The 27715-nt window shown below is 41.2% G+C and overlaps 1 protein-coding gene across 1 annotated transcript in view; it reads right to left on the bottom strand.

Annotated features, from left to right (window-relative positions):
• Nucleotides 1-823: 823 nt before the first annotated feature.
• Nucleotides 824-27715, bottom strand: part of esf1 (ESF1, nucleolar pre-rRNA processing protein, homolog (S. cerevisiae)) — an 83428-nt gene continuing 56536 nt past the window's right edge. The window contains exons 11-14 of the mRNA XM_060831088.1: nucleotides 8974-9064; nucleotides 6036-6124; nucleotides 4488-4637; nucleotides 824-1338 (exon numbers count right to left, since the gene is read on the bottom strand). Coding sequence (XP_060687071.1) covers nucleotides 1036-1338; nucleotides 4488-4637; nucleotides 6036-6124; nucleotides 8974-9064 — 633 coding nt within the window. The 3' untranslated portion in view covers nucleotides 824-1035. The remainder of the gene's footprint in view (nucleotides 1339-4487; nucleotides 4638-6035; nucleotides 6125-8973; nucleotides 9065-27715) is intronic.

Below are 27715 nucleotides of genomic sequence, written 5' to 3' on the forward strand. Positions count from 1 at the left end.
TACAACCAATCATTGGAAAGAATTCTATAAAGACCTGGTATTCATGGTTGAAACAGTTATCAAACTGGCCAATTACATCTCTTACACTTTCTTTCTAATTTATTCCAGAAATGTGTCTATGTAGGACAGTGGGGATTTGTATTCAAAGATTAGACTTAGATAGTAGTCGATCTGTGTTCTGTTAAAGTTATATTCTTAATAATAAATGGTTAATTATGGTTTAAGTTACAAACTTGATGTCCAAGATCTGTTATTTGAAAAGTCTGGTTAGGAAAAACTGAGCAATTTTGAGGACCATGGAATGCTTTAATTTCAGTGTTTCAGTGAGTCTGACTTAGTCTGGCTTGCTATCCCTGTGTCATAGCATGCGATGTTACGAAACAATGCAGCTCCTTAAATATATCCAAATATAGAATAACATTTCAATAAAATATTAATCACAATGTTCAAAAGTTTGTTTCTTTAAATTTAAACTACCGTGGTTTCTGAATGAAAATTTTAAACTTGTCAAATTATTTTTGCAAATCTGATCATAAATGAAAAAATAGGGCATTAGAAAATTCATGTTCCTATTTTACCTTACCTTAAATTTAAAAGTTAAACTCACAAAAACTTCTGATGTTTGATCTTCAGTTTCTTTTTCCAATTAGCTTTCATTTGGAAACATTTCCTTCTAGAAAGCACCTTTTTTGTGATGCCAAGTGATGATATAAAAGAAATAAACCATATATTAGCATGACCAAAGCATATGTGAGCATGAACAATAAAAAAGGAAACTGGTATACACAACTCTTTAAAGCTTTAAATTTCAGCTATAGTCAGAAGAATTTAATTCAATTTTTCGGTTAAAAAATAATTTCAGTTATGAATGAAACATGAATTATGGTTTTCCTGCAGGTACACTTAACTCCGGAGATAAGTATTTAAACCTCAACAGTCTAGTAAACTTATTTTCAACGATTTTTATGTACACTGTTATTGATCAAAATCCATAAGAATATTCGCAAAAAATAGAATCTCTATACCAAAAAAATTCTATTTCACAGTTTTTTGTTTCTTTCGAGCCTGAAACTGTTCAGTTTTTGCTTTCACCGATTTTACAAGCAAAGAAAGTGCAGGATCTGTAGGTTTCTTGGTGGCTGTCGTCTCTTCTCCAGGAACATCACTTTCTTTCCTTTTGTTCAATGCTACCTGCTTCTGCTGCTCTTGCCTACGCCTCGACTTTTCTTCTAGGATTGACTGTGTGGCATTAGTCTTCTTAAAACTAGGATCTGAAGGGTCTAGGTTGAAGAGGTGTGAAGTATATATGGCTTTAAACCTTGGGTCAGCAACATCCACCTGTAACAAAATTAAAATCTCAAATATAACTACTTGTATCGTTGTTGTAGCTGTCCAGTTTTACAGCATGTTCAGTGATTAAAATTTAAGCCACCTCTGAATCTTTCTAGGGATTTCCATATAACAGGATTGTGGTATTCAGAATTTCTTTTGTCTCCAAAATGAGAAAGCATTTAACATAAAGGATATTTACTTCTTTTCTTTTGCACAATCACAGTTCATTGTGTCTGTGTTGGCTTTCTGAAAAAGCTGTTCATGTCCTTTTGAATTCCTGTCCTTAAAAGTTTTCACTTTGCAAACAGTTGCCCACTTTTCTGTTAAACGTGTTACGAGTTTTATTTCTATCATGTTTGCTTGTTAGTCAGTGAATGCGCTTATAATCCAATGCCTTAAAAACATTCTCCTCACTTCTCCCATTGTTCCTATGGTGACAGCATTGCATAGTTATCCTTATTATCAATAAATTGCTTGATCAAATACCCCCTAATTTCTCGTTTCCCTTCATAATTAAACTTGTATTCTGCTGCCATATAGTAAAGGATTCTGCTAGGCATACTCTCACTATACAGTTAAACAGGAGCAAAGGAATAGTAGGACTACTAATCATTAAAACCAGTTCTGTTCAGTTTGACTGGATAGAGATGGTGTGCAGGGACATATGAAAAAGACAAGACACTGGCATGAGGTAATATGACTAGTGTAGGCATCATCAGCTGAATGGCTTTCAGTTGCGTAACAATCTGTGAATATGGCTGATTTGCATTGTACTTCAAATTCATTTAACCATCCTTGTTTAAAATTCTTCGGTATTCTAACCAACAAAAATTCAAATTTTTAAGATTGTACAGTCTCATTGTGGATTTCTGCCTGTGGGAAATAAGTTTTTCTGTATTTACTTTAAAGAACCCCAGAAAACCTACTATTGATATTTTTAAGATCTTTAAAGAAAAAACATTTTCTTCTCAACTTCTATACAAGTGATTCTGGATAGTGAGACATCAATGAAAGGGGGATGTTCAAAGGAAAAAACGTACTATACCAAACTAGGATTTAAAATTTTGAGAATAGCATTTATTTCAACTATAATAAAATTGTCTATGTGTGGGTACATTTGTGCCTGTGGTGGCTGTTCTGCCTAAAGTCATTTCTATGCTTTTTCTTTTACCCAAAACATTTAATTGTCAATGCTATCAACTTATGAATTTGCAGAACAGGCCAAAGGAAGTGTATAGGGCAGAAACAAAAAGAAAAGTCAGTGGTCATTACAGCCTCTAATTATCACATCACAAATAAACAATAGGTTAACAAACTCTAACCAGGAATCATTCATTTGGTCTTTATTTTCCATGCCTTAAATAGCTTATATCTCCTCCTGGTATGGGCCAAGAGACCACTAACCATTCCTTATTTGGTAATGCAGCATATTGGTGCTCTTGACGAGTGATCAAGAGCTCTATGGACATGTTTTAAAACTTAAGGGTCAAATTGAATGTGCACCAGCTTGCTATATTGTCTTGACAGTCTATTCTAACATGCATTTTGTGATAAAATCTATCCTTCTGTGTCTGAGCCGGTAGCTGTGGAGATAAAATTAGCTGAAGAATTGTTAGTCAGAGAATATGATGTTACAATGATTGCTATATTCAATTCTATCTAGGATCCAGGGTGTGCCCCATTAGGTCACTGAACAATGAGTTTTAGTCATTTGTTGGAGGTAGTTGAAACAGATGCTTGCGACCTTTGAATACCTAGAAATGGGGGAAGAGGATCCATCCCAAAAGGTGCTGCTGTAGCAAGTTCCCATGTGCAGTTAGAGCTTAGAGACGTTCTGTGGGATGGTAGATGTAGTGGGATTTTTGAAGAAAGCATGGGAGCCATTGATAATTATAGCTGAGTGTAAGTGTGAAGGAAGCTCACAAGAAATATTTGCTTGGTGCAGCTGAGAAATATGGGAGCTCAGAAATCCAGCAGTAATCTCAGTTTATTGAAGATAACTATGAAAATACTGGAATTATACTAGAGTAGGTGCTGGAGTGCAGTCTTAAGAATCCAGTGGACACAGTCTCAGGAAAAAGATCGAACTACCAGGATGAACATTCGTTGAGACAGTCTGTGCAGTTGCAGCTTTTGAGGAAGCCCAAACCTAGTTCTTCAGAAGTCAAGAATTCGAACCCCTTGTAAATGGGACAAAGCTTTAGTAAGAATTGATGACCCACAGTGTCACTAATCTATGGGGGTTTGTTGAAAGTTCTGGGCAATCTTGTCCTGACTGGCTTTGCTATTTGATATGTTATGTGGCGTTTTGGCCATAGTTTTTTGGTTCTCCACATTTACCTCCAATAACTTTAGATGTTTGTAAATAAAATCTATTAATTTTGTTTTACTATTACAACATTATAGAGTAAAATTTATTCCATTTGTTTGAAACTGTGGAGTTATTTTGTTATTCATTCATGGGATTGGGTGTTGATGGTTGGGTCAACATTTTTTTGCTCATGCCTCGTTGCCCTTGAGAAGGTAGTGGTAAGTTGCCTTGTTATACTACTGCAGTCTATTTGTTGTGGTTAGACCCTCAATGCCATTAGAGAAGGAGTTCCAGGATGCTGACCCAGCAATGCTTGTGGCTTTATTATCTAAGTAACTATCTGGATTCTCAAACTGTCGACTTTAAACCAAAAAAGTGAGTGATGTCAAACTAATCTCATTAACAATCCGCAGTGGAATCTTTATATTTTTTGCCAAATATAAATAAATTACAAAGAAAGATATTTTATCTTGGTATATTAAATTTTGATCATAAAAGTGCAGGTACACAATACTTTATCTGAAACGTTTGGGACCAGCTGGTTTTCGGAATTTCTTTAATTTCTGAGTAAGTGACGGTATGACGGTGAAATTTTTAAAAATCTTACTGGATAGCAGACTCACTGTGAGTACTAAAGGCCCTGAGTCAGAATTGAGGCCTACCAGTGCTGGGCTTCACCCACCCACATTGCATTTGAGTGACATGCATCGAGTGGGTGTGGATTTGGGTTAACTGTTTGCACGCCAAACAACCTTGTTAATGAGAAAAAAACTTCACGACAAACTTCGGATTTCAGATAAAAGGTTGTCTACCTGTAATTGTGTACACTGAAATGTTACATTACCTGGAAACTGTCTTCTTCTAGGTATCCCTGCTTTTTAATTAATTTTTTCTTCTTCTTCTTACTAAGATTCTGTTGTTCCACTATTTTGTCATAATTGAAATGTCTTCTGTCTTCCTCTTCATCATCCATCATAAGCAAGGCCATTTTTGCCTGGTGATGAAGAAATATTTTGTAGTTTTAGTTTACTAATTATTAGAATGAAAATATAATAATGTATAAATTTGCAAAGGCAAAAGAAAACTGCATAAACTCAATCTGGAGGCCCAGATATACAGAAACTCTCTCAATATTATGCTCCAAATGCCCAGTTGGTCTCCAACTGTTAAATCATACCATCTCTCAAACATTCACATCACTGTTGGCCCTAACTCAGTGTATTCTAAAAGATCAAATGGAATTATCCCATGTTCGCCTGTGATAGGTGCAAATGAGGCACAAAAATTATCATATTCACGCAAGAAATTTAAGTCAGAAAGGTGAAAAGTAATGGAATAGAAAGTAGAGAAAGGCAAGAAATGAATAAACAAAGCATGATTTTGAAAGCGTATAAAATTGAGTTTCCCAGTGTAAATCTTTCACTTGTTAATTTTAGCACTTCAATAGACAAACAGTTTTGATAAAAAAATCTCAACTGCTTAATGGGCAAAATATGAGCAGGGCAAACAGTAAGTCCATAGGATTTTTATAGTCTTTTAAAATAATAATTCAAAATTGCATCAGAGTCCACAAAAAGCTTTGAAAGTGAAATCACTGTTCTCATAGCAATATAGTATTACAGAAAACTTTTGTTTTAACCAATACTTTTGATAAATCTGCAACAATATACCTGAAATACTGGAAGTTTACAGTATTATTGCGATGCCAAGTAGTCAACTGAGGGTGTGAATGAGAAGGCTCCCTGGTGGTGGATTTTATTTAGAGACAACTATTATTTAAGTGATTTTGCTATAAATAAAGCATAACATTGATGTGTATACCCCTGCATTATGTTTCTATTTTTTGGATTAGTGGTGCTGGAAGAGCACAGCAGTTCAGGCAGCATCCGAGCAGCAAAATCGACGTTTCGGGCAAAAGCCCTTTTATTCCCGATGAAGGGCTTTTGCCCGAAATGTCAATTTTGCTGCTCCTCGGATGCTGCCTGAACTGCTGTGCTCTTCCAGCACCAATAATCCAAAATCTGGTTTCCAGCATCTACAGTCATTATTTTTACCTTATGTTTCTATTGCTTAGTGTGTATTTTTACATTGATTATGGGGACCTCTTAATCATCTGGAATATTTTATCAACCTGAACACTCCTGGTCCAATAGGTGTGGTTAATAAAAAAGTTTGCTGTATTTGCATTCAGCATTATCCCATGAGCCACAATAAGTTACTTACTAAATAATCAATTTTTGGTAATGTTGGAAGATGGTTAAAAGGGAACTGGAAAAAAAGCCTATCTCTTTTGACGTAAAACTGAGAAGATTTAGCTTCACATCCAAATGATAAGATATCTTACTCAATACATACTATGTAGTTCAAATTTTCAATATGGAGCATTTCTGACCTTTTCCTTTTCCAATTCGCCTTCCTCCTCTGGCGTCAGTTTATCCGTTAACTTTTTGTTCTTTTTGCCCATCTTCTTTTGGTGAAATGCTGCAAATGAGAAAAAAATAAAAACAGTATGCGAGCTGTTCAACCTTACAACTTTGGTTGGCTATTTTTAAACATCACAACGAACTGCAACATGCAGTGAATATTATTGCTAAGCAGGGAAACAATACAATTACGAGTAAGTTTCAGAAAATAATATCCAATCCACTGATTGGTATCATTTTAAAAATAATTTTACTGATTTTGTCATGACATCATTTGGTACCATGTGTGTCACTGACAAATATTAACATTTATGTGCAGAAAGCATGGCATGTTTTCATTTTGTAACCCAACTTGGATGTACTGGATATGAATGTCTATAAATCTCATAACAAAAACGAAAGCATGAAATAATCCCTCAGCTGTGCTCTACTTTAAACAGAGTACAAACCTCTTTCTAAACAGAAAGAACGTTGAATATTATATACATTTACAAATATCTAATCATTGCCATTCTTGTCAACATCGAAAAATACAACATATTTTCTGTGATTTTAGGCTCAATGTCACAAGTATGTTAAAATTTACATAAACATAATTTTTAACCGACTATTCTGTGAAATTTTAGACATGTTTTAGATAAAGACTGCTAATAAGATTTAATATAAAAATATAGCGGTCACTTTAATTTGTTCCTAAACGATGGCTTAGAAGCAGGAGGAATTTCTGTGCGTAAATATTTTAGATGATCTATTTTCTTACTTCGAAGAGAATATCAAGAATGGGTGGGGCTTGTCAGAAATAAGATTTAGACTGTGTAATCTAAAGAAGGGTGACATCGAACACTTCTTCTGCTGCCTCCGCCTCTGAGCTTACTTTTTACATCAAGACTCCATCCCAAGTTATGAAGACCCCTTTGCCCGCTTCCAACACACCCAATCCACCTGGACATCGTGTGCCAGTCTGTTACCCACCCTCGACCTCTTTATTTCCAACTGCCGCCAGGACACTGACTGCCTCAACCTGTCCATCCCCCTCACCCACTCCAACTTCTCACCCTCATAACATGCAGCCCTCCACTCTCTCTGCTCCTACTCAAACCTCACCATCAAACCAGCGGACAAATGGGATGCAGTGGTAGCTTGGCGCACTGACCTCTACATCGCTGAAGCCAGGCGCCAACTTGAACACATCTCCTCCTACCTCCCCCTCGACCATGACCTTACCTCCCATCACCAGACATTGTCTCCCAGACTGTACACAACCTCATCACCTCAGGGAATCTCCCACCCACAGCTTCCAACCTCAGTTTAGGAACCCCGGACCACCCGGTTCTACCTCTTACCCAAGATCCACAAGCCTGCCTACCCCGGCCGACCCATCGTCTGGGCCTACTCCTGGCCACCGAATTCACCTCCACATACCTCGATACTGTCCTATCTTCCCTGGCCCAAGAATTCCCCACATACATTCGGGACACCATTCACACCCTCCAACTCCTCCAAGACTTTGATTTCCCTGGCCCCCAAAGCCTCATCTTCACCATGGACATCCAGTCCCTAGACAGTTCCATCAGCCATGACCAGGGCCTCCAAGCAATCCGTTTCTTCCTCTCCTGACATCCCCACCAGTACCCTCCCACTGACACTCTAATTCATTTGGCTGAACTAGTCTTCATCCTCAATAATTTCTCCTTCGAATCCTCCCACTTCCTCCAGATAAAAAGGTAGCCATGGGCATCTGCATGGGCCCCAGCTATGCATGTCTCTTTGTCAGCTACATAGAACAGTCTATCTTCTGCAGTTACACTGGCACCACTCCCCACCTTCTCCTCCGCTACATTGATGACTGTATGGCGCCACCATGTGCTCCCATGAGGAAGTTGAACAGTTCATTAACCTTACCATCATATTCCACCCGACCTTAAATTCATCTGGACCATCTCTTCCTGGACCTCTCATCTCTATCAACGGTGACCAATTCAACACTGACATTTTCTACAAACCCACCGACTCCCACAGCTCCTTGATTACACCTCCTCCCACCCTGACTCCTGCAAAAATGCTATCCCTTATTTCCAATTCCTCCGCTGCATCTGCTCCCTGGAGGACCAGTTCCACCATAGAACACACCAGATGGCCTCCTTCTTTAAAGACTGCAATTTCCCCTCCCACACGGTTGATGATGCCCTTCAGTGCATCTCATTCACTTCCTGCATCTCCACCCTCAAACTCCACCCTCTAACCGTAACAAGGACGGAACCCCCCTGGTCCTCACCTTCCACTCAACAACCTCTGTATGCATTGCATCATCCTCTGCCATTTCCACCACCCACAAACGGACCCCACCATGAGAGATATATTTCCCTCCCCACCCCATCCGCCTTCCATAAAGACTGTTCCCTCCACGACTTCTTCATCAGGTCCATGCCCCCCAACATCCCACCCTCCCCTCCTGGCACCTTCCCCTGCCACTGCAGGAATTGTAAAACTTGTAAATACACTTCCCCCCCCTCACCTCCATCAAAGGCCCCAAAGAGCCTTCCACATCCATCAAGGTTTCACCTGCACTTCCACACTTCATTTACTGTATCCGTTGCTCCAGATGCGGTTTAAATTCCCCGAGGCTCCTAGCCTTATTCCTGATGAAGGTCTTTTGCTCAAAACGTAGATTTTCCTGCTCCTCAGATACTGCCTGACCTGCTGTGCTTTTCCAGCACCACACTCTCGACTCTAATCTCCAGCATCTGCATTCCTCACTTTCGCCTAGTTAAAAATATTTGTCTGAACTTTCTTTTGCCTTTCCACTGGTTCTGAAAACGAATGATTTTTAACACTAAATACAGGAAACTGGCAGAAAAGAATTATCTAGCTGCATATGATCAATGCAAGTGTAGTTTTCTGATTTACCTGATTGCCCCAGTTCATCCGTGAAGAAAGAATCATTCAAATCTACATCTGACGGAATTTCATCATCACTCAGCTTCTCGCCAATTTGAAGCTACAAAGAAGTCAGAGCAAAAAGATAAATGCAATCATTTAAAAATCACTTTCCACCAAAAATCAAGTTTTGGCATGATCTTCATTGTACAGTGAGATGATGTCATTCTTGTGTATAATGTAAAAATGCAAGCTATCACACAAAAAAAACTGACTTCTTCCCATTGACAGAATAGATTGCAAGACATGAACAAATCATATTGAGAAACAATTCTCAAAAAGGCCCAGTTCTGGTCTCCCTGTTAATAGGAAGGATATTATTTAGCTGGAGAGGATTCAGAAGAGATTTACCAGGATGTTGCCAGAAATGAGGGTTGAGTTATAAAGAGAGGCTGAATAGACTTTTTCACTGGAGCTTAGGAGGTTAAGAGATGACCTTACAGTGGTCTATAAAATAATGAGGAGTCTAAATAAAGTGAATGGCAAGTGTCTTTTCCCAGGGTGGTGGGGAGGTGGAGATTTGAAGACTAAGGGGGCATATTTTTAAGGTAAGAGGAGAAAGATTTTAAAAAGACAATAAGGGGCATTTTTTTTTGTTTACACAGAGTGGTTTATGTATGGAATTAACCTCCACAGCAAGTGGTAGATGTGGGTACAGTTATAATGTTTAGACATTTGGATAAATAGGTAAATAAGAAATGAATGGAGAGATATGAGTCAAGCGCAGGCAGAGGGTGTAGTTTAGGATTATGGTTGGCATGGACTGGTTGGATGAAAGGACCTGTTTCCATGCTGGACTCCATGACTGTGTATCACCTGTATGGAAAGAGGCAAAGATCAGTTAGCTGCAGGAGCTGCTTTTCCATCTTACAATAATGAGTGTGGTCAAACATGCTGACTTTCATCACACACATTTCTAGTATAAAGTATACAAGTTGTGACTTTTGACAAACATTTACATCTACAATTACAAAACCAGACAAGCGCAAAAAGGAATTCAAGTTCCCCACTAATTTGGTTGTGGTCCCCTTAACTCTTCCCACAAGTCCTTATTACCCGTGGAGGATAGGGATTATGCATATGTCAAGGATAACAAAACATGGACAGTGCTATAATAGAAATCCCCTACCATAACGGACCGTGCAATCTGGCGGAATCTTTCAGTTAGGGAAAAAAGCATATGTTTGGGGCTGACTTCAGGGTATGTAGATTTGTGGGTAGTGAACCACATATAATGGGGAATTGGTGTATTCTTAATGAGACAAGTTTACAAATATAATGCGGAAGCTGTTCTGTTTAATATAAATATATAATTAAATATGTTTATGATCAAAATTCTAATTTGGGAGATATTTTATTTCGCTCTAACAAAATATTCATAACTTGATCTAAAAATTAAAATTAATTGCCATAGTCTTACGTGAAATGGGTTTAGTAAGTAGTAGTCCATTACTTTTGTCACAGAAAACTGTTGGTTATACTAATTCAAATGCCATAAGATAGCTGAGGCAGGAAGTAGAATAAAAGAGAGAGGAGTAAATGAGGTGAGGACCCTCACAGAGAAGCAGACACACCAATGGTCTGTGTGGGACACAGGAGTGGTGGCAGCAAGATTAAAAGAACAGACAGATGGGGTACTGGGCTAATGGTCGGATACTTGGTAGTGTGGATGAGCAGAGGGATCTTGGTGTCCATGTACACAGATCTCTGAAAGTTGCCACCCAGGTAAATAGTGCTGTGAAGAAGGCATATGGCGTACTGGCTTTTATTGGTAGAGGAATTGAGATCCGGAATTCTGAGGTCATGTTGCAGTTGTATAAGACTCTGGTGCGGCCGCATCTGGAGTATTGTGTGGAGTTTTGGTTGTCATACTATAGGAAGGATGTGGAGGCACTGGAACGGGTGCAGAGGAGGTTTACCAGGATGTTGCCTGGTATGGTAGGAAGATCGTATGAGGAAAGGCTGAGGCACTTGGGGCTGTTTTCATTGGAGAAAAGAAGGTTTAGGGGTGACTTGATAGAGGTGTACAAGATGATTAGGGGTTTAGATAGGGTTGACAATGGGAACCTTTTACCACGTATGGAGTCAGCTATTATGAGGGGGCATAGCTTTAAATTAAGGTGAGACAAGTGTTGGACAGATATTAGGGGTAGATTCTTTACTCAGCGAGTCGTGAGTTCATGGAATGCCCTGCCAGTAGCAGTGGTGGACTCTCCCTCTTTATGGGTATTTAAACGGGCATTGGATAGACATATGGAGGATAGTGGGCTATTGTAGGTTAGGTGGGCTTGGATCGGCGCAACATCGAGGGCCAAAGGGCTTGTACTGCGCTGTATTTTTCTATGTTCTATGTTCTAGATCAGCAGTGAAGCAGATGGAGTTGATAGGGATTAATTTGTGAGGGGAGCAAACAGGTAATTTCTGCAGCTGATGATATGACTGCAGGATGGTCTGTTGGCCTCCTGGATGTCTAGATTAAGAATGTCATGGAATGCTGCATGGCATTCTGAAGACAGATGTAGAAAAACTGAATTTATAATCTGTGTTGAGACCAATGACATAGGGAGAAAAAGTAATAAGGTCCTGAAAGTAGACTTTGGGAGTTTAGTGGGGATATGAAAAGTAAAACATAAAATGCAGTCATCTCCACATTATTCATAATGCTACCCATTAGTAAGTATGGGAATAGAAGGATAGAGCAGATAAGTGCATAGCTGGAGAGATGGTGCGGAAGGGAGGGTTTAGATGCCGAAGACGTGACATTCTAGGGCAGTTAGGACTTGAAACAAGTTGGATAGGCTGGATCTGAACAGGAATGGAGCTAATGTCCTCACACAGAATCACAGAATCTGTCCAATGTGGAAATAGGCCATTTAGTTCATCAAGTCCACACCAACCTTCCAAAAAGCATCCTACGCAAACCCACCCCCCCACCATATCCCTGTAACAATCCATTTGCAATGGGATTTAAGGCAGAGTGGCACGTTGAGTCCAAACTGGCTGAGAGGCAGAAAGCAAAGATTATGTTAGAGAGCTTTTTCTGTGAGTGGAAGTCTGTTTCTAGTGAGATTCTGCAAGGCTCAATGATGGGGCTCTTGCTGTAGTGAAGGGATAACCTTTTAGAACTAAAATTAGGAGGAATTTCTTCAGCCAGAGGGTGGTTAATTTGTGGACGCCAGATCATGGAGTGCATTTATGTCAGAGATAGATAAGTTTTTTGATTGAGAAGGGGAGCAAGGGGCTCATCTGAAGTATACCGATTGAATGAACTCATCCAGGACTGACTTGCTAGCAGGGCAGGTAAATAATGTGGTTCGTTAAGAAGGCATATGGGACACTTGTATTCTATACCTGGCCAATAAAGAAAAGAACAAGGATGTTATTGCTGGAACTGGTTAATTGGAATATGATACTAGTTAGGCCACAACTTAAGTACAGTGACTAGTTCTAATAACTACATTATAAGGTGTAGGTAAGATTTACCAGGATGTTGCCTGGACTGGAAGGTCTGAGCTGAGGAAAGATTGGATTGGCTGGGTAGATTTTCTTGGAGCAACAAAGGTTGAGATGGGATCTGGTAGAGGTGTATAAGATTATGAGGGGGCATGGATAGGATAGGTATGAAAATACTTCTCATTAGTAGAAGAGTCAATAACCAGGAAAATAACACTTAGGTTGAATAAAAGGCTTAGAGAAGAGTTGAGGAAAATCTTTTCACCCACAAGGTGATGGGTGCGTGCACTTTACTGCCTAAAAGAGGTGGAGCCAGAAAGGGTTATGACAGTGAAGCAGTATTTGGATATTTACTTGTGTTGCCATAGCATCCAGGGATGTGGGCCAAAGGCTGGAAAAATCTTTGTTGAATGGCATGGACACAATGGACTGAATGGCACCCTTCTGGCTGTAAATATCTATGACTTTATAAAGTATCATACTGCAGTAGGAATGGAAATAATTTGGAACAGAATTCTGAGGCAAAGTTCAGAGGATGCTTTATTCTGCATTTGTCTGTGCTATCTGACCTGGGAGCACTTCATGATGACACTGGACGTTTGAAATGCCCTGACTGCTATTCTCTACAGGCACCTCTCACCTTGATGAGATCAGTTGCTCATGTTTCAACTCTCATGATAGCTTTGGCACAGTGACATTGAATGACATGTATCAGTTTGATCAACTTTCAAAGTTGGATGGTATCACAATACATAATTTTCTATAGCTTAACTATATTCTTTTGGAGCACATTACTTCATTTAGATAGATGATATCAGAGTTTATCCCTTTCAGTTTACCTTGGATGGTATTATTTTGCAAGGGTAATATCAATCTAGTTTAATATGATCCAAAATACTGTCAAAATGCATTATAAAATAAATTAAAATCAGGTATCTTTCAGCACAGCGTACGCTTTTTAAAAATACCAAGCTTGATCAAAGTTACAATTTGTCAATTAAACATTTTTCCAGAGATGGCCTCAAGCATGAACAGAAAAGATACATTCTCATTTGTAAGCCAATAAATGTGAAGATAAAAAGCAATTATAAACGACCAGTTTCCTATTTAAAATCCAGAATGCCAATTCAATTAAAAAACATCTGTTAGGCTATTCATAGCTACAGAATATTCTACAAATCACTTCAAATGTGGTAAAATAGTTGCTCCCAAACTTCAATGTTAAAGAGATTGAAATATTTAAATTCTGTAGTTGCTATTTTCTGGTTACTGAAGTTGAAATGACGCACGCCTACAGTATTGCTATTCGCGTGTCTCCATAATTGAGACAGACAGCAGCCAGACTATCCTAACCATGTGGATTCAATCTGGCAGCTTGGGTTGTCATGTCGCTCAGCCTTCTCTTAACATCTGAAGCTGCCAGGCAGCCAAAAATGTCAATATGTACAGATTTTAAAACATATATAACATTAGCTGATTAGTGGGCGGCACGGTGGCACAGTGGTTAGCACTGCTGCCTCACAGCGCCGGAGACCCGGGTTCAATTCCCGACTCAGGCGACTGACTGTGTGGAGTTTGCACGTTCTCCCCGTGTCTGTGTGGGTTTCCTCTGGGTGCTCCGGTTTCCTCCCACAGTCCAAAGATGTGCGGGTTAGGTAAATTGACCATGCTAAATTGCCCATAGTGTTAGGTAAGGGGTAAATGTAGGGGTATGGGTGGGTTTCGCTTCAGCGGGTCGGTGTGGACTTGTTGGGCCGAAGGGCCTGTTTCCACACTGTAAATCTAATCTAATCTAATCAAACCACCACATAATATAAATATGGATGATACATCAAGTTCTCAAACTGCACCCACAGTATAATTCAAGCCATCTATAGTCTAACAAAAATCAAGATTGTTCATAAAATGAATCTCTACTTTAGATTTCCATAGCTCTGAATTGGAGCTGCATTTCTGTAGAAGGAACAGAGATAGAGAAAGAGCTGAATGTTCTTTCTTTACAATGAAATAAAAAGCGTAAGTTTCATCTCACTAAAGTATATAACAGAATTGTAAAACGTGGATGTGTCAGGTTTTTCTGACCAGACACATTATTTTGATAATTATGTAACATGGGGTGCAACAGAACTTATTTGAGGAATACAGGTGCTGTTACATGGAGATCACATTCTCCAACTTGCAATCATCTCTTCCTTTCCCATCTTTCAGTAAAAGCAGATATTAATTAAAATGCCTTGACACATCATATTTTCAAGAATGTGCCCAGCCCAAATAATTTTTAAACTGATCAGACAACCCACAATCTGTTAAATTAACCATGTTAATTTTGTGGAGTACAGAAAAGTGCTAAAATCCATCAAATAATAATAAGGAGCCAAAAATCAATTAAAAATAGTTAAATGTTTCTGTTAAACACCCTACACACAATTTCTTTTACTGCAACTGTTTACAGTTGCATTTTGATCGAGCCAAATATATAGGTAATGTATAACGAAGAAATTCTCAAAAATATACTAATGTTTACCTATTAAGTCAGTAATACTTTGATAAAAGAGGCTCAACGAAGTAGCATTCCGTCAGAAAGCACTAAACTGCGCACATTATACCAGTGAACTAAACTCCCAGGAAGCAGTCTAACGTTTCACCTACTGCTCTAAGAATAAGTCACTTGAAGAATAGTCAGTACTGGGGTCAACTATAAAGATATATTCCAGTTTTATGGTGGAGAAACAATGTATGTATGATTAGAAACAAGATTCACAGCAGAAAAAAAAGTCAGAAAAATTATAATCAGTTTTCCATGTTCCTGTTCCAATAAAGGGATAAGCACTCAGCATTATCCCCTCATAAATATTACTCTGTTCATATAGACAAATTCAGAAGTGACTACTTTGATGTGGGATTCACTACGAGCAACGTATACACATCTTGCTACTTTCTTCCGATTAAGAAAAAGCTTTCATGGAATTAACATTCTTCCTTGTGACACTTGAAAGAATGGCCTTCATTAACTCTGATGTACAATATAAATAGAATGCTTCAAGATCTTTGACAGGGTCTATGCATTGTATAGGTAAAGAAGTTCTGCTCCATTGCTCAGTCGTATGTTTGTTGGGCAGTCAAGGTGATGAATAATCATGGAGTGGAAAATTACAGGGGTGAGGTCTGCTCCCCTGGAAAGAAATTCAGCAGCCAGTGACAGATTCTGAAGAAATCTGTCCCCAGCCATAATGTCCTAAGGTGGGTTAATTCAATGGATCATAAGATTTCTACTCAAGTGGGAGGAAGCCTCGTCTGTTGGAGATGTCAACAGCTCCATCAGTCCTGGCAGTGCCAAAGCAATCTCACATTCAGAATCCAGTGGAACCCTGAACACATCAAGTCTGGGCACTGGGTGGGGAGGGTTTGGCAAGTGGTGGAAGTGTAGGCTTTAAACTCCTTATATGGCAGTAAGAAGTTACCACCTTCAAGTGGACTGCCCCAATGTGGAAAGGCCACCCTTCAGAAATTAGAATCCCCTTCCTCCTGCACTTTCATAAACTTGAGAAAATGAAATGTGCTGCCCAATCTCACCACTCTGTCCATGCTATAACCCATGCCAGCTGTATGGGTAGAGTAATACTGGGGTCAACTTTGCTTTTAACCTGCTCATTTGACCTTTAATTATTTATTTACTTATGGTGGGCAGGCTCCCAACTTTGTCCCTTTCTCACTCTCCATATAATGAGGGTGAGTGGAAAGATGATGGTCTGGGTACCTGACCTATATTTTGTACTTCTTTGTTAAAATTACATGTACTATGTCTGTACATGTAATATCCAGCCCGTTAAGACTATTTTGCTCTCTGCAGACAGTGGCAGATTGGCTGAATATTTTCAGCATTAACTTTTATTTATTTTGGCCAGATGATTCGGGAACTCTGCCTTTAAAGGATGACAGGAGACAAAAAGACAGATAACTATAGGTCAGTAAGCTTAACATTTGTCATTCAGAAAATGTTAACGCCTGCTATAAAGGATATACTGGCAGAGTATTAGAAATGCATAATATAATCAAGCAGAGTCAGCATAGTTTCATGAAGGGGAAATCATGTCTGACAAATTTATTGGAATTCTTTGAGACGGTTATAAACAGGATAAAAAAAGTAAATGTAATATATTTGGATTTCCAAAAAGCATTTGATACAGTACCCACATAAGAATGCTTAGTAAGATAAGAACCCATGGCATTTGGGGAAGGGGTGGGTGGGGGGAGCTGGTGATATAATATAATATGCATATATGTGCACAGAGAATTGACTAACTACTAGAGGGCAGAACGTACGATAAAGGGGATATTTTCAGAATACAGCAACCTGTAACTTGTGGAATGCTACAGGGATCAGTGCTGGGGCCACAATGATTTACAACATATACTTGACTGCACTATTGTCAAGTTTGTGGATGATACAAAAAGAGGTGAGAAAGCAAGTGTTGGGAATGACACCGAATCTAAGAGGGATATAGACAAATTACTGCTGCTACGTTTTATGATGAAAAACCAGTGCAAAGTTTTTGACAGTTATAAAAATCAGGCAAAAAAGGGCTTTCAACATACTTGAAACACTTCTGATAATGTAAACATTCCAGCTGAATGGATCACAAAAATATTATTAATCAATATAGTCAAAATAAAAATAGTTATTTGGACAGTACAAAAAACATGTAGATTGTACAGTGGAGTGGATTCACAACCAGAAGTTAGCTTACTCATATTGTTACTTGGGGATGTAGGAATGACTTGTTCATTCTAATAGAGGTTGTTTGCAAATGATTTTGTGTAATTGCCCACAATATGCTACGATCTATTTTTTTCCTTCAACAAGTTATTAGAGCTTATTTTAAAGTTAATAGCTTTCAAACAAAGAAAATCACTTGTTAAACTCTGTGTCCCACTGACGAGTAAAGCTCTTTCATGCTCTTATGCTTCACTCCCTTACTTGGAATGTGACCACAATAAACATCATAACCACATCCCAGCCAACAACTCCTACTTGAATTTACATAGTGCCTTTATTATAGAAAAACATCCTCTAGCACTTCACAGAGACTACTGGTCAAGAAAGTTATATGATTTGAGTGTCATTTTGGAAAATAAAAATGAGAAAAAGAGAAACGCCTTACAAAATGTGAAGCAGTTGAAGTAGATCTGTGCTTGATTAAAATCTTCTGAAGTTGTCAAGTAACACTGTCATGTCAAAGGCTGAGTCTTTGAAGTCAGATCCACCATGGATTCAAATATTTTTCCAGATTAAAAATAAAGGTAGGAATCCTTAGGCTAGTTCTTGGAATGTCGGAAAGTGGGGGAGTCAGGAATTGGTATATATACCATCAAAATATAAAGATGATACCGAATTGGGATTGGGGCTGGTGCATGTATGAAATGAGCTGCCAGAGAAAATGGTGGAGGCTGGTACACTTACAACATTTAAAAGACATCCAGTTGGGTACACGAATAGTAAGGGTTTAGAGTGATATGGTTCAAATGCTAGCAAAAGGGGCTAGATTAATTTAGGATACCTGATTGGCATGGACAAGTTGAACCGAAGAGTCTGCTTCCATGCCGTACGTCTCTATGACTCTAGCTAATAATGTACAGGACTGCATCAAAATACAAGAAGAATTGGACTTTCAAAGAAGGCAACTGAATGGCAAATTAAATTCAATGTAGAGATGTATCCTAAGTTACAACATTAAAGTTCAAAAAAAGTATTTTATTGGCTCTGAAGCACTGAGAGACATCAATAATTACAAAATGCTATACAACTGAAAATAATGTTTTTTTCTTTTGAAATGAGAGGTGACTCAGTTTAGGAGCAGAAAGAGGCCACTAATCACTTGGAAGGAAAGGAAATAGAGGAGCAAAGTAATCTGGGAATACAGATGCACAAGTTGTTTGAAGTAGCAGCATTGATTGATATGGCCATAAAGCATGTAGATTTATCTTCCCTAAAGAGAGAAAAACTGCTGCTGCTCACTCCAATTCCAACAAGTATACTATTACACCGGCTGTCCACCATTTTTAGAAGAATTAACTTGAAACATTGTGTGATGTCTGCTTGATAGCACAGAGGTTGTCAAAGATATAACAGGAAGTGAGTGACACTTTCCCTCAGCTAAGGTGACTGGACACACACATTGAAACAGTGGTTAGCCAAATAGTTATGCAAGTTTGAGGAGCATAATGATTTGGCAGTAGGGGAAGGCAGGGGATTGGCATTGCTGTTGTTGCTTCATGGGTCAAGTGCCATATTTAAAAGACACAAAGATAGGCTGTATGCAAGGAGTGGTACTCTGGCAGAATCATCTGATCTCCATCCATTGATGTCTTCTCTGAGACATAGTTGAAGTTAAAAGAATGACCCCATGGTTCAGTGACAACAGAATGTATGTTTTACTCCAGGATTATCGGGAAAGGTAGGGTGTCATGTTTCCCAAAAATAGTCATTGGAGGCTCTCTTGCTTGTCCAGACAACCTGCTGATTTGGAGTCTAGACCCCATAATAGAATCTGGGTCTCGGGCCAAAGATGATGAATAAATCTGCTGGGTTCCACAAGGGTAATTGGCACTGTGTAGTTGCAATAAAGGTGACAATCACAAGGGTTCAAGCAGTGTAAGTGGTTGCTTTTATTTGATTCACTCATGGGATGTGGGTGTTGTTGGCTTGCCCGTCCCTAATTGCCCTCGAAAAGGTGATGAGCCATCTTGAACCACTGTAGGCGGACCCACAATGCCACTAGAACATGGATTCCCTCTAGAGTGCAGAGGCATGTCAATAAGGAGATTGGGCTGTAGGCTTCAGCATCAAATGAAACATGTCCTTGCTTCCCAAACACATGCCCACCATTCCAAAGATGCCTTTGTCCTTAGATAACCCTGCTCTCTGCCCCTTAGTCTGCAGTCTCGCTCTATACAACAGCCCTGCCCTGTTAACTTTTGAGTGCCACTATCTGGTTGAAATCATCACCTATCATCATCTTCCCTAAAGAGAGAAAAACTGTTGCTGCTCACTCTAATTCCAACAAGTATACTATCACATTGGCTGTCCACCAGTGTACGTAGTTGTGAATCTGAAAGCGTGTATTTCTCACTCACATATAACGTAATCGGAAAGGTATACTTAATGAAAGATTGCCCTTGAATAAGAATATGCAACATGCAGGGGCATGTCATTGGAATACTTAACTTGTCTTTGAATTTCTGCAAACTTAGTTTTATCCCACCATTGAGAAGCTGATTTTTTCGCTCTCATTCAATTAAGTTCCTCTGCCTGCCAAGCTTCCTGCTTCCAGGAGCAGCGTAGTAACTTATCTCATTCCACAAATGCTACCTGGCCTGCTGCGTATTTTCAGCATTTTCGATTTCATTTCAGAAAACAAAAAGCGGAAACTTGGTTGGATCACACGAAGTACGGTGTACAATTCTCATTTCCATACAAATCGTTCTGCGAGAACGTCAGCGCAAATTGGCTATAACGTAATTTACGAATTGTTTGGATAATGCAAACTTGTACTGAATGGGTGGAGCATCTTCTACAGCGCGATTTTCTACAGCGCAAGGTTGCAGAGAAACACAACTGTTGCGACAGAATGACCTGTATTAGCTAAAAGACACTGAAGAACTGGAGATTTACAAACATGTTAATGGAATTGAAAGGATGCAAATTTCAGTTATGTGGGGGAAGACAACTTAAGAGGAGACTGAATTCAGGTGGCTGCATCTGTGATGGTGCCATCTCTAAGTAGATTCAACCATTCAGGCTCCTTCTTTGGCTTGGCTTTTTGCTTTATTTATATTTCTGGGAAGTTAGTTGGAATATTTTGGATGTTTAAGTGACACAGAATATAAGGTTTTTGGTGTTTGTATAAGGGAATCATTGAGATTCCTACTCTCCATTGTAAAGGTGAAAAAGAATAGGAGGTTGGTCTGTCGGTGGCTAGGTGGGAGAAAGAGAAATAAAACAGGGAGCCCCAATTATATTAGTGATGATCTGTGAATAAAATTCTTGCTATTCTTACAAGGACAATATTTTCTAGTTTCTTATTATTGAGTCACCTTTGTGTTTCTGTGGGTAGATGGTTTGCCTTTCTTTGTCACTGAAATTAGTCTGATGAGTTGAATTTTCAGAGTTAAAATCGTACACAGGCAGAAGATAAGAGCTGGCGTGAGACTGTATATGTGCAGTTGGATCACAATGGCAAATTAGTGATGGAAATGTACAGTCCAAATTACGTTCTTTGAAATTACCAAGGATTTCAACATGATGGATGAGGAGAAACTTCATACTTGTGGTTCCCCTGTGGTCGTTCCCCTAAACAATAGGTATACAGCTTTGGAAACTGTTGGGGGGACAGCCTTGCAGGTGTAAGCTGCAGTGACGGGGTCTGTGGCGTGAGGTCTGGCTCTGAGACTCAGAAGGGAAAGGGGGAGAGGAGGAGAGCGCTAGTTATAGGAGACTCTCTAGTTAGAGGGACGGACAGGCGGTTCTGTGGACATGGGCGAGACTCTCGGATGGTTTGTTGCCTCCCGGGTGCCAGGGTCCATGATGCCTCGGACCGTGTCTTCAGAATCCTTAAGGGAGAGGGTGTGCAGCCAGAAGTCGCGGTACACATTGGCACCAACGACATAGGTAGGAAGAGGGGTGGGGAGGTCATTCAAGAGATCAGGGAGTTAGGCTGGAAGCTAAAAGCTAGGACAGACAGAGTCGTCATCTCTGGGTTGTTGCCAGTGCCATGTGACAGTGAGGCAAGGAATAGGGAGAGAGAGCAGTTGAACACTTGGCTGCAAGAATGGTGTAGGAGGGAGGACTTCAGGTATTTGGACAATTGGACTGCATTCTGGGGAAGGTGGGACCTGTACAAACAGGACGGGTTGCACCTGAACCAGAAGGGCACCAATATCCTGGGGGGTGGGTTTAAACTAATTTGGCAGGGGGATGGGATCCGGACTTGTAGTCCAGCAAGTAAGCTAGCTGTTTGTCAGGATGTCCAAGAATGTAGGGAGGCTGTGGAGAAGGTAGCACTGACAGGGAATACTTGCGGACACAGAGATGGGCTCAACTGCGTATACTTCAACGCAAGGAGTATCAGAAATAAGGTGGGTGAACTTAAGGCGTGGATCGGTACCTGGGACTACGATGTTGTGACCATCACGGAAACGTGGATAGATGAGGGACAGGAATGGTTGTTGGAGGTTCCTGGTTACAGATGTTTCAGTAAGATTAGGGAGGATGGTAAAAAAGGACGGGGGGTGGCATTGCTAATTAGAAATGGTATAACGGCTGCAGAAAGGAAGTTTGAGGGGGATCTGCCTTTGGAGGTAGTATGGGCTGAAGTCAGAAATAGGAAAGGTGCAGGTACCTTGTTGGGTGTTTACTATAGGCCCCCCAATAGCAGCAGAGATGTGGAGAAACAGATTGGGAAACAGATTTTGGAAAGGTGCAGAAGTCACAGGGTTGTAGTCATGGGCGACTTCAACTTCCCAAATATTGATTGGAAGCTCTTTAGTGAAAAATGAGGTCTGCAGATGCTGGAGATCACAGCTGAAAATGTGTTGCTGGTCAAAGCACAGCAGGTTAGGCAGCATCTCAGGAATAGGGAATTCGACGTTTCGAGCATAAGCCCTTCATCAGGAATGAGAGAGAGTAGCCAAGCAGGCTAAGATAAAAGGTAGGGAGGAGGGACTTGGGGGAGGGGCGATGGAGGTGGGATAGGTGGAAGGAGGTCAAGGTGAGGGTGATAGGCCGGAGTGGGGTGGGGGCGGAGAGGTCAGGAAGAAGATTGCAGGTTAGGAGGGCGGTGCTGAGTTGAGGAAACCGACTGAGACAAGGTGGGGGGAGGGGAAATGAGGAAACTGGAGAAATCTGAATTCATACCTTGTGGTTGTGTATGAATTCAGATTTCTCCAGTTTCCTCATTTCCCCTCCCCCCACCGTGTCTCAGTCGGTTCCCGCAACTCAGCACCGCCCTCCTAACCTGCAATCTTCTTCCTGACCTCTCCGCCCCCACCCCACTCCGGCCTATCACCCTCACCTTGACCTCCTTCCACCTATCCCACCTCCATCGCCCCTCCCCCAAGTCCCTCCTCCCTACCTTTTATCTTAGCCTGCTTGGCTACTCTCTCTCATTCCTGATGAAGGGCTTATGCTCGAAACGTCGAATTCTCTATTCCTGAGATGCTGCCTGGCCTGCTGTGCTTTGACCAGCAACACATTTTCAGCTGGAAGCTCTGTAGATTGGATGGGCGGTGTTTGTGCAGTGTGTCCAGGAAGCTTTTCTAACTCAGTATGTAGATTGTCCAACCAGAGGGGAGGCCATATTGGATTTGGTACTCGGTAATGAACCAGGACAAGTGATGGGCTTGTTAGTGGGTGAACATTTTGGTGATGGTGACCACAATTCTGTGACTTTCACCTTGGTTATGGAGAGAGATAGGTGCGCACAACAGGGTAGAGTTTACAATTGGGGGAAGGGAAATTACGATGCTATAAGACAGGATTTGAGGAGCATAAGTTGGGAGCATAGGCTGTCAGGGAAGGATGTGGTGGAAATGTGGAACTTTTTCAAGGAGCAGATACGACGTGTCCTTGATATGTATGTACCTATCAGGCAGGAAAGAAATGGTCACGTGAGGGAGCCTTGGTTGACGAGGGAGGTTGAATGTCTAGTAAAGAGGAAGAAAGAGGCTTACATAAGGTTGAGGAAACAGGGTTCAGACAGAGCAGTGGAGGGATACAGGATAGCCAGAAGGGACCTGAAGAAAGGGATTAGGAGAGCTAAGAGGGGGCATGAAAAATCCTTGGCGGATAGGATCAAGGATAACCCCAAGGCATTTTATGCGTATGTGAGAAACATGAGAATGACGAGAACGAGGGTAGGTCCGATCAAGGACAGTAGTGGGAGATGTGTATTGAGTGGGAAGAGATAGGAGAGGTCTTGAATGAGTACTTTTCTTCAGTATTTACGAACGAGAGGGACCGTATTGTTGAAGAGGAGAGTGTGAAACGGATTGGTCAGCTAGAAGAGATACTTGTTAGGAAGGAAGATGTGTTGGACATTTTGAGCAACTTGAGGATAGACAAGTCCCCCAGGCCTGACGGGATATATCCTAGGATTATGTGGGAAGCAAGAGAGGAAATTGCAGTACCATTGGCAATGATCTTTTCGTCTTCACTGTCAACAGGGGTGGTACCAGGGGACTGGAGAGTAGCGAATGTTGTGCCCCTGTTCAAAAAAGGGAATAGGGATAACCCCGGGAATTACAGGCCGGTTAGTCTTACTTCTGAGGTAGGCAAAGTAATGGAAAGGGTACTGAGGGATAGGATTTATGAGTATCTGGAAAGACACTGCTTGATTAGGGACAGCCAGCACGGATTTGTGAAGGGTAGGTCTTGCCTTACAAGTCTTATTGAATTATTTGAGGAGGTGACCAAGCATGTGGATGAGGGTAGAGCAGTGGATGTAGTGTACATGGATTTTATTAAGGCATTTGATAAGGTTCCTCATGGTAGGCTTATGCGGAAAGTCAGGGGGCATGGGATAGAGGGAAATTTGGCCAATTGGATAGAAAACTGGCTAACCGGTCTAAGTCAGAGAGTGGTGGTAGATGGTAAATATTCAGCCTGGAGCCCAGTTACAAGTGGAGTTCCGCAGGGATCAGTTCTGGGTCCTCTGCTGTTTGTAATTTTTATTAATGACTTGGATGAGGGAGTCGAAGGGTGGGTCAGTAAATTTGCAGATGATACGAAGATTGGTGGAGTTGTGGACAGTGAGGAGGCCTGTTGTCGGCTGCAAAGGGACTTAGATATGATGCAGAGCTGGGCTGAGGAGTGGCAGATGGAGTTCAACCCTGCCAAGTGTGAGGTTGTCCATTTTGGAAGAACAAATAATACGGAATACAGGGTTAACGGTAGGGTTCTTAGTCAGGTGGAAGAACAGAGGGATCTTGGGGTCTATGTACATAGATCTTTGAAAGTTGCTACTCAGGTGGATAGAGCTTGTAAGAAGGCCTATGGTGTATTAGCGTTCATTAGCAGAGGGATTGAATTCAAGAGTCGTGAAGTGATGTTGCAGCTGTATAGGACTTTGGTTAGGCCACATTTGGAGTAGTGTGTGCAGTTCTGGTCGCCTCACTTTAGGAAAGATGTGGAAGCTTTGGGGAGGGTGCAGAGAAGATTTACCAGGACGTTGCCTGGAATGGAGAATCGGTCGTACGAGGATAGGTTGAGATTTCTCGGCCTTTTCTCGTTGGAACGGCGAAGGATGAGGGGTGACTTGATAGAGGTTTATAAGATGATCAGAGGAATAGATAGAGTAGACAGTCAGAAACTTTTTCCCCGGGTACAACAGAGTATTACAAGGGGACATAAATTTAAGGTGAAGGGTGGAAGGTATAGGGGAGATGTCAGGGGTGGGTTCTTTACCCAGAGAGTGGTGGGGGCATGGAATGCGCTGCCCGTGGGAGTGGTAGAGTCAGAATCATTGGCGACCTTTAAGTGGCAAGTGGATAGGTACATGGATGGGTGCTTAATCTAGGATAGATGTTCGGCACAACATCGTGGGCCGAAGGGCCTGTTCTGTGCTGTATTGTTCTATGTTCAATGTTCTATGTTCTATGAGTCCAGGCAAGGAGAAATAAATATTAGATAACAACTAATGAATCAAATAAAGAATTTGATTGCATATCATAGTGACAAACTGGACAGTGCTGCAACATGGAAGGGCCAACCTGATAACTTTGCTAGATTTGTATATCACAAAGACTGACAGATCGTATAAACAACATATCCCAATATTTGCAGAATAATCCCAAATGAGTGAGGAATTATATTGATAACCAATTTTAAAATAGATTTTCGGGCTCAAAGGTCATATATATCACTGTCTGTTTCAACTCAACAAACTACGTGACAATTATTCGCTGGTTCATTTCTCAGGGTAATACCAGTAGCCTGGTTTAAAATTTAAATACTGCAGAGCAATTAACTAGAACATAGAACAATACAGCACAGAACATTTGTCCTAGCTTAAGCACCTATCCATGTACCTATCCGATTGCCGCTTAAAGGTCACCAATGATTCTGAGTCTGCCACTCCCACAGGCAACGCATTCCATGCCCCCACCACTCTCTGGGTAAAGAACCTACCCCTGACATCCCCCCATACCTTCCAACCTTCACCTTAAATTTATGTCCCCTTGTAACACTCTGTTGTACCGGGGGGAAAAGTCTCTGACTGTCTACTCTATCTTTTCCCCTGATCATCTTATAAACCTCATTCAAGTCACCCCTCATCCTTCGCCGTTCAATGAGAAAATTAGATTAGATTACTTAGATTGGATTACTTACAGTGTGCAAACAGGCCCTTCGGCCCAATAAGAGCACACCGAACCGCCGAAGCACAACCCACCCATTCCCCTACATTTACCCCTTTATCTAAGACTATGGGCATGACCAATTCACCTGACCTGCACACCTTTGGACTGTGGGAGGAAAAGGCCTAGCACTCTCGACCTATTCTCATTCCAGGCAACAGCCTGGTAAATCTCCTCTGCACCCTCTCCAAAGCTTCCACATCTTTCCTAAAGTGAGGCAACCAGAACTGCACACAGTACTCCAAATGTGGCCTTACCAAGGTCCTGTACAGCTGCAACATCACCTCCCGACTCTTGAATTCAATCCCTCTGCTAATTCACCATAGGCCTTCTTACAATCTCTATCCACCTGAGTGGCAACTTTCAAAGATCTATGAACATAGACCCCAAGATCCCTCTGCTCCTCCACCTTACTAAGAACCCTACCGTTAATCCTGTTTTCCGCATTCTTATTTGTCTTTCCAAAATGGATAACCTCACACTTGACAGGGTTGAATTCCATCTGCCACTCCTCAGCCCAGCTCTGCATCATATCTAAGTCCCTTTGCAGCTGACAACAGCCCTCCTCACTATCCACAACTCCACTAATCTTCGTATCGTCTGCAAATTTAATGACTCCCTCTTCCAAGTAATTAATGAAAATTACAAACAGCAGAGGACCCAGAACTGATCCCTGCGGAACTCCACTTGTAACTGGGCTCCAGGCTGAATATTTACCATCTACCACCATTCTCTGACTTCGACTGGTTAGCCAGTTCTCTATCCAACTGGCCAAATTTCCCACTATCCCATGCCTCCTGACTTTCCGCATAAGCCTAGCATGGGGAACCTTATCAGATGCCTTACTAAATTCCATGTACACTACATCCACTGCTCTACCCTCATCCACATGCTTGGTCACCTCCTCAAAGAATTCAATAAGACTTGTAAGGCAAGACCTACCCTTCACAAATCCGTGCTGGCTGTCCCTAATCAAGCAGTGTCTTTCCAGATACTCATAAATCCTATCCCTCAGTACCCTTTCCATTTGTGGGTGCCACGGTGGCACGGTGGCACAGTGGTTAGCACTGCTGCCTCACAGCGCCAGGGACCTGGGTTCAATTCCCGCCTCAGGCGACTGACTGTGTGGAGTTTGCACGTTCTCCCCGTGTCTGCGTGGGTTTCCTCCGGGTGCTCCGGTTTCCTCCCACAGTCACAAAGATGTGCGGGTCAGGTGAATTGGCCATGCTAAATTGCCCGTAGTGTTAGGTAAGGGGTATATGTATGGGTGGGTTGCGCTTCGGCGGGTCGGTGTGGACTTGTTGGGCCGAAGGGCCTGTTTCCACACTGTAAGTAATCTAATCTAATCTAATCTAAGACTAACTGGCCTGTAATTCCCGTGGCTATCCCTATTGCCTTTTTTGAACAGGGCACAGCATTCGCCACTCTCCAGTCCCCTGGTACCACCCCTGTTGACAGTGAAGACGAAAAGATCATTGCCAACGGCTCTGCAATTTCCTCTCTTGCTTCCCATATAATCCTAGGATAGATCCCGTCAGGCCCGGGGGACTTGTCTATCCTCAAGTTTTTCAAAATGCCCAACACATCTTCCTTCCTAACAAGTATCTCCTCTAGCTTACCAGTCCGTTTCATGCTCTCCTCTTCAACAATATGGTCCCTCTCATTTGTAAATACTGAAGAAAAGTACCCATTCAAGACCTCTCCTATCTCTTCCGACTCAATACACAGTCTCCCACTACTGTCCTTGATTGGACCTACCCTCTTTTTCGTCATTCTCATGTTTCTTACATACACATAAAAGGCCTCCGGGTAATCCTTGATCCTACCAAACATTTTTCATGCCCTCTCT

Source organism: Hemiscyllium ocellatum, chromosome 10 (assembly GCF_020745735.1).
Source record: "Hemiscyllium ocellatum isolate sHemOce1 chromosome 10, sHemOce1.pat.X.cur, whole genome shotgun sequence".
Lineage (NCBI taxonomy): Eukaryota > Metazoa > Chordata > Chondrichthyes > Orectolobiformes > Hemiscylliidae > Hemiscyllium > Hemiscyllium ocellatum.